General features: G+C 40.1%; 1 protein-coding gene across 1 annotated transcript in view; it reads left to right on the top strand.

The window, feature by feature from the left end:
• LOC122555514 (zona pellucida-like domain-containing protein 1) overlaps nt 1-15,322 on the top strand; it is a 35,772-nt gene that overhangs the window by 9,904 nt on the left and 10,546 nt on the right. The window contains exons 5-8 of the mRNA XM_043701539.1: nt 351-423; nt 7,702-7,799; nt 8,567-8,650; nt 14,282-14,450. Coding sequence (XP_043557474.1) covers nt 351-423; nt 7,702-7,799; nt 8,567-8,650; nt 14,282-14,450 — 424 coding nt within the window. The remainder of the gene's footprint in view (nt 1-350; nt 424-7,701; nt 7,800-8,566; nt 8,651-14,281; nt 14,451-15,322) is intronic.

The raw sequence follows: 15,322 nt of genomic DNA, 5'->3' as shown, positions 1-15,322 counted from the left end.
TTTCTCTAGAGAACAATGGCAAATTTCATTGGAATCATCATCCCTGCTAATATACCACAGTCTGATTTTATGTATCTCCTTTTCTGTTCTCATTTTTAGCATCTCAACTCTATAAATGGAGAATGTACTGTGGGATTCAAAAGATCCAGAGCAGTCAATTTTCCACTTTGACAATGGAGTAATATACGTGAATTTGAACCATTTAGTCAATTGCGTCAATTTTCACTGTTATGTTATTACAGGCTCCAATGTGAGAAGTATAGCAAATGGATTGGTCAGGATAAGGAGTAATTTAGAGCAATTTATCATTGTGATTTTATACTGATTGACCTGTGTAATTGGATTTTCAGGGCAGGAGTAAGTATAGCCATCAATGATAGGAATGGCACCTTCAGGAGCACCCTCACTCTTCAGCTTTACAGTGTAAGTTAACCAACTCTTCTGTGTCATCAGCAAAAAAATCGAAGTTGCAAAATTTCATCAAAACTTAATCTCAATTGATGAATAAATATCTGACCTTCAAACCTTTAGACTTGATTAATATTTATCTTAAACATGTTACAATGAAAATATCTGAAGCAGACTTTGAAGGTATTCTTACAACTGCGTAGCGGTAGATGAATCAGCTCCCTTCCTTTTAACTTCATCCCTCCCCCTGCCCCTTGTTGGGTTTGTAATTATTTTTAGCATGTAACCCCATCATATTTCAACTAAAACATAGTACTAGTCAAAATTAAGAAGCTACAACAAGGTTTTCTTGAGTGAAAGAAAGAGGAATTTTATTACTTAATAAACCTTGGAAAAATAATAAAACACAACATCAAAGATACATACGCAAACCAATTTAAGTTTAAAAAGACCAGACTGTTTTGTAGAAAAAGTTAGACCAAGAATAGGCAACTTTAAAACGTTCTGAAGACCTCTGAGATGTTAGATTTTAAGCTGAGGCAACTTTTGCTTATTTGATGTCTTGCATTCTCAACAGGGGTTAAGCTTATGAATATCTTTGGGTTCTTGGTGAATGGATGTTGTTTCATTTTGCTTTTCATTGGGGTTGCAAATGTTGTAAATGCCACGTCTAGTTGGCACTGACATCAGGCATGTATAAAGAGACATTCTACATAATTCTGAAATGCTTGAAGCTACAGAGCCAGTCTTTAAGATGGAGCTGTTGAAAGTCTCAACAGAAGGATCGAAGACTCATCAAATACCCTGGGAGTTGGAGAGCATTGGGGATGGTGTGCAGCTGGCATTCATCAAATACCCCATTGGGAAGGAGTTCATCGAGTGGCCCAGGGGAAGAAGCAGAGTTCATCAAATACTTGGGAGTGTGGGGAGAATCTGCAATTGAAACCAAAAGCAGCAGGGCCTGGTGTTGAGTGACTGGTTAAAGGCCAACTTATGGAAACCCAAAATGTCGAGGTTTATCATGAGTCTAGTCCTCCTAGAGTAGGAGCAGCCATGATGTTTTATCCTGCTTTGATCAGCTACTGCAATCAACAAAGTGAATCTGAGGATGACTGCTTCGTGATAATGGTTAACCTTTCTACATATGGCTCATGAAATGATTCCACAAGTGGCTGATATCTGTCACCACATCACCCTTTATTTGCACATGGAGAGTCCTTGACACTGATTCAGCTCCCTCAGAGCCAGCTCTCAGAGTGAACAGGATGTGTGACGCCCTGTTTTTATTCTGTCAGCCAGGGCTCTCTGGTTGGACCAGATTAGCAGCCTGAATCAGCAACTCATATTCTATGAGGTCCACCTGACTGACCTCATTACTGCAGCCCACAACACCTCTCCATGCCTGCTCACACAAAGCAAACCATGCTGTAGCAGTGATCCAGGAAAATAAAGATGGATATAAGAGGAAGGTGATTGAGTCTGGAAGTTGTTCTAGAAGTCCTGACTTGATGGAATTGGCAGCTATGGAAATCCACCAAAAAAATTGAATCACTGACTTCATTTGTAGAAAGAATGGTCACTCAATGAGCTGATGGAGTACTCCTTAGTGGCTCTGGAACTGCAGCTCACTCAAGTCATCATCCTCAGAGTAAAACCCTTCTCTTTTTAAAAATATAACAATATCTGTAGGATTCATATCAACACCTAGTTTGTATGAAAATATTAAAATAAAGCGACATGTATCAGCTGAAAAAAGAAAAGGGTCAGAGAGGTTGGGGCTGATAAAGAAGAACTTCTGCGGAAGTGTGCATTGATCTGGGAAGTTCAAAGCTGAAGTCAATTGCCTTGCAAACTCTCATAGGTGTGGAAGCAAGCCATTTGGTCCATCCAATACTGACCCTCTAAACGCATTGCATTCAGATCCAACCCCTCCTACTCTATCTCAGTACCTCTGCATTTCCCAAGTCTAATTCACCTAGCCTGTACATCCCTAGGTATTTAGCATGGCCAATCCACCTAACCTGCACATTTGTGGAAACTGGAACACCTGGAGGAAAGCCATGCAGACCCCGGGAGAACATACAAACTCCACACAGACTTTCATCCAAGGGTGGTATCAAATCTGGCTCTCTGGTGCTGTGAGGCAGCAGTGCCAATCACTGTGCTGATCTTGTCATTACTGTTCAAAAGTCAAGCCCACTTGGGCAACTGGCCCTGTTCAACTGCACCCCAACAAATAGCTGCCTCTCTACATGGCCCTCTCCAGTAGCTGCACTATCTTTCCCAGGACCAGAAGGCTATGCCTGAAGGTTGGACCTGCTGCTGCTCCACATCACCCTCTCACTAGGATTCCAGAAACACGCAGTGATAGCCAAACACAGCCACCTGCTTCTGGCAACACGGTAGCGGTTAGTCAGAGGATTGGGAGCATTTCAAATGATGACCAAAAAAAGGGAGAAAATAAACTTTGATTTTAAATTTGCAAGTAATTTCAAGATGGACAGCAAAAACTTCTTAAAATACCTAAAAACGAAAATAGATGCCAAAATGAACATTGGCCCCTAAGATAATGAGGCTGTGGAGATATTAATGAACAAACTGGAAATGGCAGATGAGTTGAATAAATATTTTGCATCAGCCTTCACAGTAGAAGACACTAATTAGCATTCCAGAATTACTAGGTATACAAGCAGCAAACAGAGGAGAGGAAATAAATATGATAACTATCACCAGAGAAAGCGTGCTTGGGAAAGTAATAGGACTAAGTCCCCTGGACCTGAAGGAATGCTGCGTAGGAAGCTACAGTGATAATGAATGTACTAGTAGTAGTCTTCCAGAAATCCTTAAATTCTGGAACAGTGTTAGGGGCTTGGAAACCTGCCATGCAATGACTTTATTTAAAAAGGGAAGAAGACAGAAAACAGGTAACTATAGATCAGTCACCTTAATGTATGTTATTGGGAAATTGTTAAGGTCTATTCTAAAGAATGTAATAAAGAGTAATTAGAAATGCATAATATGATCAAGCAGAGTCAGCATAGAGTTATGATGGGGAAGTCATGCCAAACAAATTTGCTAAATGTTTTTGAGGAGGTAACAAGTAGAATAGGTAAGGGTAAGCAGTGTATTTTTAAATCCTTATATTTTAAAAAAGGAATTTGATTATATACCACACATTAGCCTATTTAAAAAGATAAGAGACCATGATGTTGGAGGGAGCATATTAGCACAGCAGAGGACTGGCCAGCTAATAAGAGACAGAGAGTTGGAACAAGTAGGGCATTTTCAGGATAGGAACCAATAACTTGTGGAGTACCACAGAAATTAGTGCTTTGGTCACAATATATATCAATGACTTGGATAAGGCAAGTGACTATACTACAAACAAGTTTGTGGATGACATAAAAATAAGCAGGAAGACAACAGTAAGGATGACACAAAGAGTTTGTAGAGGAATATGGACAGGTTAAGTAAGTGGGCAAATACTTGACAGATGGAATACATTTCTAGGGAAATGTAAGATTATACACTTTGGCAGGAAAAACAAAGGGGTTGAATATTATCTAAATTGAGAGATACTGCAGAAAGCTACAGCTCAGAGAGATTTCATCCATGAATTATAGAAAAAAGTATCCAAGTTAATTGATAATAGGGAAGGCAAATGGAATTTTGATCTATATTTCAAAGAGAGTGGAATGTAAAGGTCATGAGGTTTCACTAAAACTCTGCAAGGTACTAGTCAGACCACAGCTGGGATAGATTTTGACCTCTTATCCAAGGAAAGATATGCTGTCATTGGAGGCAATCCAAAGAAGGTTCACTTGGCTGCTGGCAGGCATATGAGGAGAGACTGAGTAGTTTGGGCTTGTACTCATTGGAATATAAAAGAATGAGAAACAATCCTTTTGAAATATACAAGATGCTTATGGGATTTGACAAGGTAGGGGAAGAAACTTTGTTTGCCCTTATGGGAGAAGGCAGGACAAGGGGATATAATATCAGAATGACAGGACCCATGTTTAAGGCAGAGGATAGTGAATCTGAGGAATTCGTTATCACAGACAGCTGTTGAGGATGGGTCATTAAGTCTATTCAAGGCTAAGATAGATGGACTTTGAATCAATAAAGGAATCTCGGGTTATGGGACAAAGGCAGGAAAGTGGAATTGAGAGTGGTCAGTTCGGCTATGATCTCACTGAATGGTAGAACACACTAGATGAGCTGAATAGCCTACTTCTGCTCTTACATCTTGTGATCTCATGGTCTTAAATGACTGCAAGTGTCCCTCTGAAATTTTAAATTAACTTGCTTACTTCAGTAAATTCTTCCTTAGCAATAGCTATGAAGAATAATTTAGATGCATGTACAATGTAATATTAACTCTCATATTTAATTGCTTATATTTCTTCTCTTATATCCTACAATATCCATCTTCAAAACTTAGCAGTAATGATGATATGTTGTCACTGCTCATCTGTGACATCAGCAGCGCATGTTCTGTAGCCAGCTGCAGTTGGATGACATCAAGGCCCATATCTGAATACCTCTAGGGATCATATTGTGTTCTGGTAATCATTCCATTTCACTCGATATTGTCTGAGAGAAACAGAGATTTTCAGTTCTCATAGAATCCCAATTGTGTGGAAAAAGGACTTTTGGCCCAATAAGTCCACACCAAGCCTCCGAAGAGTAACCCACTCAGACCCATTCCTCTACATGCACATAAACTACACATCCCTGAAGGCTATGGGCAATTTAGCATGTCCAATTCACCTAACCTGCACATCTTTGGATTGTGGGAGGAAACCAGAGCACCCGGAGGAAACCCACACAGACACAGGGAGAATGTGCAACTCCATACAGAGAGTCATCCGAGGCTGGAATCGAACCTGGGTCCCTGGCGTTGTGAGGCAGCAGTGATAACCACTGAGCCACCATGCCGCTACTGCTACAAATCCATTTTCCTTTTCTGCCTGCCCAAATATGTTCGCTTCAATTACATTTCACTTGCATATTTCTCTGTCTGGCTTCATTTTTTAAATTAAAGCTGAATAATCTGCAGTCAACTTTCATTCCAATAATTACATTTCCAGAAAGCATGAATCCACCAGGTCATTCAGATTTGAGTCTCAATGCCTTTTCTAATTACAAAGTTAATTTAGGTTCAGACTGATTGTTGTTAGCTGATGGCCTGATGAGTTTGGTTCAACCTGGTCAGGGGATCAATGTGGTCATCTTGAGTTAATGTTTTCCTCTTTTTACAGTCATTTTCATCCATGAAAGTTCTCAGAAATCAAAATCAGATGTTGGAAGTTGGAAATATCTTTAACACTGTTGTAGCAATATGGAAGCAGATTTTCATGGTTCTGTGCTCTGATGTATTTAATCCTAACTGATTTTTCTATGTCAATATAATTAAAATCTTTAGGAAATTGAATAAGCTCCACCATGACAGAATCCCTGATAATCAGAATGATTACAGGAGTACAAATTGTTGAAGGTAGCAGGGCAGTTTAAGAAAGTGATTAAAAGGCTGCAGGGCTTTAAGGTTTTAAGCATAGAATCAGAGAAAGCAACAGCAAGGACATTATAGGAAACTTGAAATCATGCTGCTTCAATCTCCACTCTGAACACTTGCCCGTGCCACCTTCCCATGCAATTGCAGCAGCTATGACACTTGCCCTTTTACTTCCTCCCTCCTCACTATCCAAGGTCCCAAACACACCTTCCAGGTGAAGCAGTGATTTATCTGCACTTCACTTAATCTATTTGCTGCTCATAATGTGGTGTCCTCTACATTGGAGAAATGAAGCACAGTCTAAATGAACAGTTTGCAGAACACCCACATTCTGTTGGGAAAAGTGGCCCCGAGCTTCCAGTTGCCTGTTACTTCAATGCACAACTGTGTTCCCTGGCCAACATCTCTGTTTCAGGCTTGCTGCAGTGGTCCAGCGAAGCTCAGCACAAACTGGAAGATCAGCAGCTCATCTTCCGCTCGGAGATCCTGCAGCTTTCTGGACTCAATATTGAGTTCAATTATTTTAGCACCTGAGCATTTTTTCCTATTTCCTTTATACGCCTTCACAACCCAGGCCCTGCCATCACATGCCTTTTCAGTACAAATAATCCATTTTCATCTACTTTGGGTCTTTCTCCCTGGCTTGCAATTATCAATCCCTTTGTCTGCTTAATTGTCTTTCCCTCTAGGTTCCATCTCATCTCTCACTTAATCCCTTACACACCCCTCCCCCATAATATCTTCAACATATATACTGTACCACCTTCTCCTAGCTGCTACTAGGATCACTGAACGCAAGACATTTACTGTGCTTTCTCTCCATTCATGCTGCGAGACATGTTGACTTTCTCCAGCAATTTTTGTTTCACACAGCAGATGTTGATTTTCAACAAACACTTAATTGACCGATTTTTAACCCCTAACTCCCACTGTAAGAAATAAGTGGCTAAAATAAAGTCGTGCCTCTCTGCAAGTAATGCACTCATGCTCGCATGTTTCAGGCTTACATGGCTGGCTGGAACTGTTCATTCCTGATGAAGAGTTTTTGCCCGAAACGTTGATTTTCCTGCTCCTTGGATACTGCCTGAACTGCTGTGCTTTTCCAGCACCACTCTAATCTTGGAACTGTCAATGTAGATACCCCATACCAATGTTCTCCAAGATGTGGAACAGGCTCGAGGGGCTGAATGGTCTGCTCCTGTTCCTACGTACCTATGTTGCTCCTATCCATATCCCTAGCAAATTCATACTAGATCTAACAGAAGATTCACCTGCAAATGGAAAAATGGACCTGGAGTTTGACATGGTCCAGGTCTCACCATCATAAATTGCTGAGTTTGATACGTCCCCTAGTCTCCCAACAAAGAAAATGCCTCAAGTTGAAATCACCATTTGAGAGTCAAATATGATAGATCAGAGGGCAACAGTATTAAGACTGAAAAAAGAGATAATAAAAGGCAGTTTTCTACATGAAGAAGAAAGGAGATGAAAGCAAAGAAATAATCCTGCATAATGGTGGTGAGGTGAGTTAAGAGGCTAAGATGAATCTCGGTCTTCTTTCTCAAAATCAAATGGCAAAGGACAAATGAGATGGTGCAAATGCAACCAATAAGCATCTAGATGAATGTACAATCAGACTAAAGAGAGATAAAGTTGGAAGTCATTATTGAATTATTTTTAGATTTAGAATACAAAAATTGTTGAAAAATCAGGTTGCTGTGCAAAAATATTATGAGTATCATGTCAAAAGTGTGACAAAACTGCATTCTTTTCAGGATGCAGAATACACAAATTCCTTGATCATTCCAGAATCAGGACTCACCTTGAAAACCAAGATTTATGCAGAAGTAAGAGCGACCAAATTGACTGACAAGTAAGATTTGATCTTATTGTTTTGACTGCATTTTGACAAACTTATAATTAGAATACGCCCATCCCTAATCTCACAAAAGTCATTGCTCCAATAAGTTCCACATGCGAGTTAGTGCAGACTGGTCATAAGTTAAAGATTAAATATCACAATAATTTAATTAATTTTAATACTTGAGCTCAAATGTTTTCATAAAGTAGAAGCATTGAACAGAAATACAACATAATTTGATAACTATTGAGTCTGTTCTGGAAAAGTCTAAATCACATTGGGTGTAATTTTGACTTTGGATGATAGCATAAATTAATGATATTGATTCAGTGTCCTTTAGAAATCTCTGCAGATTTTCATTTCCCAGGGTGGGATATGCAGTGACTCTAGAAGACCACATAAAGATAATTCAATTCTTAGCTCAGACAAGCCTATACAACCAAACAAATCAGCCAGCATGCCAACTTTTGTATTTCCAGTACACTAGTAACTTTGGGGATCTCTTATGGTATACTGGTATGTCCCTCTCTCTGAGCTAGGGGGCCTGTGTTCAAGTCCCAGCTGCTTCAGTGGTGTCTAATGACATCCCTGAACAGATTGATTTGAAAATAACCAGACACTACTGAAGATATTAGATGATTTATTTACTGTTAGGAAAGTACAAAATTCACAGGTGAAATTTTAAAATAGTCAAAAGAAAAGAAAGACGTAATTTGCTCTTTATAAAATTCTAATCCCATTTGCTTCATATTTATTATAAATTATTTTCTACTCCACAGGTTCAACGTCCTCCTTGATCACTGCTATACTTCAACCTCACCTTTTCACTTAAACTCTTCACTAACTTACGATCTCTTCATTGGGTAAGTATTCCAAATGTAATACATAGTCCTTAATAGCTTTCAGTCCGATTTAATTTCTTTCCATAAGTTTACTCATTCATTTTTCAAATGTAACTCTTATATTTCTTCAAACTCTAAAGTTGAACAGACTGTAAAACAACTTTGCTATGTGACCCTCTCAAACATTTTGATCTGAACAGAAAAGCATAAGCACCAAGAATAGTTTCTTCAATCTTTCTTGCAGAGATAACAAGTCAATATCAGACCTTGGAATGAGCCCTCAACTTTTGATTTCTGCTGTAAATAATCTCTGTTATAGCAGCTCAAGAGAATCATGAGAAATCCCAGGGCAATGTAAAAGCTTGAAATCTTGGTTTTACTGAACTCAATCCCTTTTATGTCCCTTTCACAATTAAGAGCTGAGCATTCCCAGGCACATTCAAGAGGAATATCAGTAATGATCTTTCTAATATCTCAATGATTTCTCATTTTTCTAGCTTGTCCAAAATTCAGCCGAATGTATTCTGCCCACGACAAAGTATTGTTTACTCATCATCACCATCCACACTGACTTACATCACTTCTCTGTTTATTACAATTTGAATTTGAAACTTGCAATTTTATTTTAAAGTTTTTTGCTGCCTTATTTCAAACTGTCTGCGCTACTTATCTTTAGTAGATGTATAGACGAGAAAACCGATGTTTTGGGCAAAAGCCCTCAGTGTGAGGCTAACAAAACTACCTGGACGATCTCCAGCAGTTTTGCAGCATGGATCAGGAAAGTGGACAAAACATATAAACAAAAAGTTTATGATAGCACAGTGGTTAGCACTGCTGCCTCACAGTGCTAGGACTGTGCTTGATTCCAGTCTTGGGTGACTGTCTGTGTGGAGTTTAATATTCTCCCCATGTCTGCTGTGCGTCTGCTCCTCGGTTGCTGCCTGACCTGCTGTGCTTTTTCAGCACCACACTCGACTCTAATATCGAACATCTGTAGTCCTCACTTTCACCTTTATAGAGGAGAACTTCATCTTGGGTAGTGGTTGTGCAAGACAGTTGGTATCAGATCGGTTGCTCATTTATTCCATTCCACTGACATATGATGAATTTCTAGCCTTACATCCCTTTTGACATCATTCAGTCTTACAATCATGGTTTTGTGTTTTCCTTTGCTCTCTCTGCACTGTTGTTGGTGGCAGACCCTGCTGGTAGGTTAACCTTGCAGTGTACATATCAACACTTTTCATTTACCTCTCCACATTTAAAACCATCTCAAAACATAACTTTCATCCAAGCTTTTGGGATCTCTGCTAACTTTACCAGAGTAATTTTGTTTGCCTTATTCCTCAGTGGGGTGGTAATGGTCCAGTGGTACTGTCACTGGACTAGTAATCCAGAGACTCAAGTAAAGTTCTGGGGAACTGGGTTTGAATTCACCCATAGTGGACCTTGAATTCAACACAAAATCTGGAATTAAGAGTTTAAACTAACATCTAACCTACTTAATGAGGGCCATGTAACTATTGTCCATTGCAGGGAAAAACCAGTCTGGTTCACTAATACCCTTGAGGGAAGATAACTGCTATCCTTACTTGCTGTAGTCTGTGTGCGATTCCAGACCCACAGCAGATATGGGGAAAACATGCAAACTCCACACAGACAGTCACCCAAGACAGGAATCAAGCAAGGGTCCTAGCGCTGTGAGGCAGCAGTGCTAACCACTGTGCCATCCTGATCCTATTATTCATATGTTTTGTCCACTTTTATGATCCAAGCTACAAAACTGCTGGAGGTCATCCAGGTAGTTTTGATGGCCTCCCACTGTGTGGGATCTTTCTGTGGATTGCCACCTTGCTGCGAAGGAGAGGATGGAGTGTTCCATTGACCCTGAGAGTGATGCTGTCAGGAGTTCTCAGTTCATGACAAGGCCACCCATAATGGCAAGGGCAGAGGGGAGGAACCAGATGAAGCACAGTACAAACCAAGTCTCCAGTGGTGACCCAGGTGGAAGATTGCAATTAGTCATCAATGGTTTGATGACAGATAAAGGCTGGAGTAGGAAGGAGATTTCCAGTCGTTGAGGTTTCCTTGCCACAGGAACTGGATCTACCTTCTGTCAATGATCATGAGTCTGCTGATATGCAACACCATGCACACATAAAAGGATATCCCAAGCAAGGCATCTACCTAAATGACCAGTGACACAGAATTTCCTAAGTGGACAGTTATACTCCTGAGTGAGTGATTACGGTGGTTGCGTGGGTGAGTGTCGTTTCTTAGACTTTTCCTTCACAATAATGAGTAGCTTTTCAGTGACATCCATTTTGATGCAGGCCATACTTTGAAACATTCTTTGCTTCACTTTGCACTGAAGCAAGTTTTATCTTCAAAATCGGTAAAATAGTCTGGTTTGACAGCATCAAAAAGGTTTATGTTTGCATACTCACTCAGGATGTGGGTGTTAACATATGACAACCAACTAGACCGACTTTCTGTGATTTTGGACTCTAGTGTGGCCTAACTCTGGTCCAATTCATTGTCACAGTCATAGGAGAAACATGCACAAATTTGGCTAATCTGCAATGACCAGTTAGAGAGTTACCAAGATTCCAGTTTATCACAGACACCCTTCTGATGATTTCCTGTTGTGTCAGTGGGAAAAACTGGCAACTTGTCGTGTCAGGAATTTCTGGTTATCTGAATTTGAATGAACATGATTTCACTGCATGCTTAAGTTTACTGCATGCTACCTCAAATTCAAGGGAGTTCACTCACAATCGCTTTTGGTTGTAGCTTTTATTGATTTCTTTGGCTTTTAAATTCAGGACAGGATTTTTTTTGGAGTGTTTGGCTAGCAAAACGTTGCATCATTCAGGAAGAATTCATGGGAGGCTAACAATTGTAGCTGCAACAACAAGATTTTTCAACCTGAAGAAGTGATTTGGATCATTGCAAATCAGAAAAGATCTGAATTTGGGATCACAAGAGAAGCTCCAACAGTGTTACACCATCTGCTGAACTTATAAACAACATATTGATCAAGAACTGCTCTTCTTATAGAAGGAAGTATGTTGCAAGATGAAATCATTATGCAGTTGCATCTTTTAAAATGCAACAGGGCACTGAAAACTTATCACCTGTAATACCAAGTAACAAGTACTTTTCGAGAGAATGCATCCATTTACTAAGGCAGAGAACTTGCAGCAAATGGCAGGGTTCCATCAATTTCCACACACGTGGATGCAACATTCAACTAATGTTGATGCTACCAAGTTAAGGTAGCATCTGTTATTCAAGATGTCAAAAATGAATTTCTTTTCACAACAACTAATCATGCCTACATTTTTCAAAGGAGAGGAAACATGAGCTGATGGCTTTTAGGAACACCGACTTCTGCAATCATAATCACTGATCTCACTGGGAAATTATCTTCTTCTTAGGCACTGTCTCAGGATCATAGGTAACTTGCTTCCAACCCAGTTCAATGGGTTCTCAGATGGCTGGTAATTGGTGATCAGCAGACCTACCACATTTGGCATAGATATGCTTGAAAGGGTTTGGTGGACGATTGTTTGGGGCTTTGTGCACTCCTCAACTTTCCCCCTGCATTCTCCTGATAATATGTCTCTTTATGTTCGGTGCCTTCTCGAATGAGCCTTGATCAGTCACAAACCAGGGTCTTCCAGGACTCATCAGGGATGTTTGACTTCTTCTGGAATGCTACAGGATGCATCCCTGTAGCATTTCTGCTATCCTTCTGAGAGACATCTGCCACAACTAATTCCAAGCAGAGCAGTTGCTTTTGGAGTTTGGTATCAGGTATATAAACTGCATGATCTGCCCAATGGAGCTGCTTTTGAGTGATCAGTGCTTCAATGCTGTTCATGTTGATGTGAGAGAGAACACTACCATTCAGCCACCTTTCTTGCCACGGATTTGGAGAATCTCACAAAGGCATCGCTGGAGGTGCTATTCTAATTCTTTGACTCACCTGCTGTAGGTTATCGAAGTCACCAAAGCATACAAGTGCCAGTAACACCAGTGAAAAATGAACATAGTCTTAGCTTCCAGAACCTGGTCTTCAAATACAGTCTTCAATACTCAGTCAGAGTCACATTGAAAGCAATGATGGGTTTCACTGAAAGGAGTCTCCAAGATGCAGAAACTGGTCTTTTGCTTTGCCAACAGCATAGGGAATCGCGAAGAGAATGGTTTCAAGTTACAAGCGAAGTGTTATTTTGTGGTTGGTCAGCCAACACCCCCAAATTCAAGAAAAATGTGTCTCCAAATGCAGCATAATGAAACTGTACAAAAGTTGTAGTACTGAACAATGCTTGAATTGCTGCCTGACACAAAATTTCAAACTCCAAACTTGGTTCGTGTAATTCTTAACACATTCAATGATGAACATGCACAGTCTTCCTACTTTCATTATTCTCTTGATGATACCACCCATGTTGAAAGACAATGATGAAAGCTGCACATAGAGTGAATCTTTGTGAGTGAAGTTCTGTGCAGTAATTTGCTTTTCTGTTTCATCTATACTAACCATTTCTGTGAGTGAGGAATATCTTAATAAGAATGCTGGTATTTTTGTAGATTGTTCCAAGGAGCTGGAATTAATATTTTCATTTGGACCCTTAATTGCCAAAATGACAGTAGCTCCATAAAAAAAAGCTCTGCATGTGCCATAGTACGAAGCAATAAAAGGTGATACTCCTGGAAGACTGCTGTTGCCTAGATTCTGACTCAAGCTATTGGTTGGAAGTTGCATAGGTTGATTGGCAACTTCAAATCATGAAAGCAAACTTCCCAGCTCAGATCTAACATCGAGATCTGGAAGTGGTGGCAGGATACAATTACCCAATGTTGGGGGCAGAGATTTGTCCACCCTAAAGATTCAGGTTCACTCAGTCCACTCCATCCCTCATCTGAGTGGCTCTCTACCATCTTCTCAAGGACAATTAGGGGTGGGCAATAAGTACTGGCCAACCAGCCAAGCCCACATCCATGAACAAATAAAAGGAACTCTGCTTTTCATAGCCAAACACATAAAAGGGTTTTATTTCTTCACTCTCAAATAGGAAGTCACAAAGGTCTCAGACCTAATTTTCCTGTGATCCAGCAAGCTGATGTCTTGCATGCACACTAATCCAAGGGACTAACTAACAACATTGACTCTGTTAGCAGCCCCCACAACCCCAAAACCACGTCTAGGCATTTTCAAGCTATGCTTTCACTGGAAAGTGCCCTTTAGTGACAAATAAGAACACATTCCATTAGTTGAATTCCTGTTCCAGCATACCAAATGTTTAATATTGAAAGGATACTTGATTCCACTATGCCATTGTGAACAACTAAACCACATTCCAATTCTACAACGATCTCCCCATTAATAATGAGTTACATCTCATTATTAAAATATGCCATCATATTTAACTATATACTCATCAGCCTGGTTTTCTGGGTAAGTCTGTCACATGGAAGAAAATTATTGAAATGAGGGGGAGAAACTCGCATCATAGAACCTAGCATGTCTTCCTTCTGAGCTGCCAGCACAGGAGGGACAGCTCTATTCTACTTTTGAAAGTCTCACAACATCAATGTTTTACTGTTGAAATCTTAGCTAAAATCATTTACTTGACTCAACAGATGCAACAAAGAACAACAGACCAATATAGTGTCCAACGGAGAGGATCAATTTGCTAGGTTCTACTTCGAGGCATTTCGTTTCACTGAGCATCAAAAGCTGCCTGTCTCTACCTTCTATCTACACTGTGCAACACGTCTCTGTGCAAAAGCTGCTTGCAGTGACTTTTATGTAAGTACAGAACACACAAATGCACACACACACACGCACACATATATATTTATATATATATAAAGCTGAAACTAATATTCCAAGAGTTCTGTTCTACTCACCAAAGTACGATGTCAGGAACAGAAGATGTGAGCCAAATTCCCAAACTGCATGGATAAGATAATTATCTAATTTAAACAGATGATCAACCCTTACTGCTGACCATTTTGTTGTTTGAGGTTTTCTCTACTATTGTTTTCTTCAGGGTATGTTTGCTGCCACCGTTCCCTATTAAGGTAAGGATCTCCAGGGCCTGCCTGGCCTAATGTGATAGATGAAAACCAATTCCTTGTTGAATAAGAAGTGACTGTCATCTTAAGAGTTGTCTTAAGAGATGAGGTGAGCGTGACAACTCCTGACACAAAGACTGCATTTGACAAAGGATGGCATTAAAGAGTCTTAGCAAAGCTGGAATGAATGGGAATCAGGGGAAAACTTTTGATGGTTGGAGTCATACCTGGCAGATAGGAAGATGACTGTAGTTGCTGGAGGCCAGTCAGTTCAGGTCCAGGACATCACTGCAAGAGATCTTCAGGGTAGTGTCTGAGGCCCAACCATCTTTAGCTGTTTCATCAATGACCTTCCCTCCATCATGGGATCAGAAGTGGAAATGTTCGCTAATGACTGCACGATGTTCAGCACCATTCAAAACTTCTTAGATACCAAAGCAGTCCATGTCCTTATGTAACAAGGTCAGGACAATATCCAGACATGGAGTGAAAAGTGGCAAATAACTTTCATGCCACACAAATGCAAAGCAACAACCAATGACAACTTAACCACCACCCCTTGACATTCATGAATCCGTCATTATCAACATCCTGAAGTTACCA

This window comes from Chiloscyllium plagiosum, chromosome 12, assembly GCF_004010195.1.
Source record: "Chiloscyllium plagiosum isolate BGI_BamShark_2017 chromosome 12, ASM401019v2, whole genome shotgun sequence".
Lineage (NCBI taxonomy): Eukaryota > Metazoa > Chordata > Chondrichthyes > Orectolobiformes > Hemiscylliidae > Chiloscyllium > Chiloscyllium plagiosum.
This window is presented reverse-complemented; position numbering and strand designations above follow the sequence as displayed.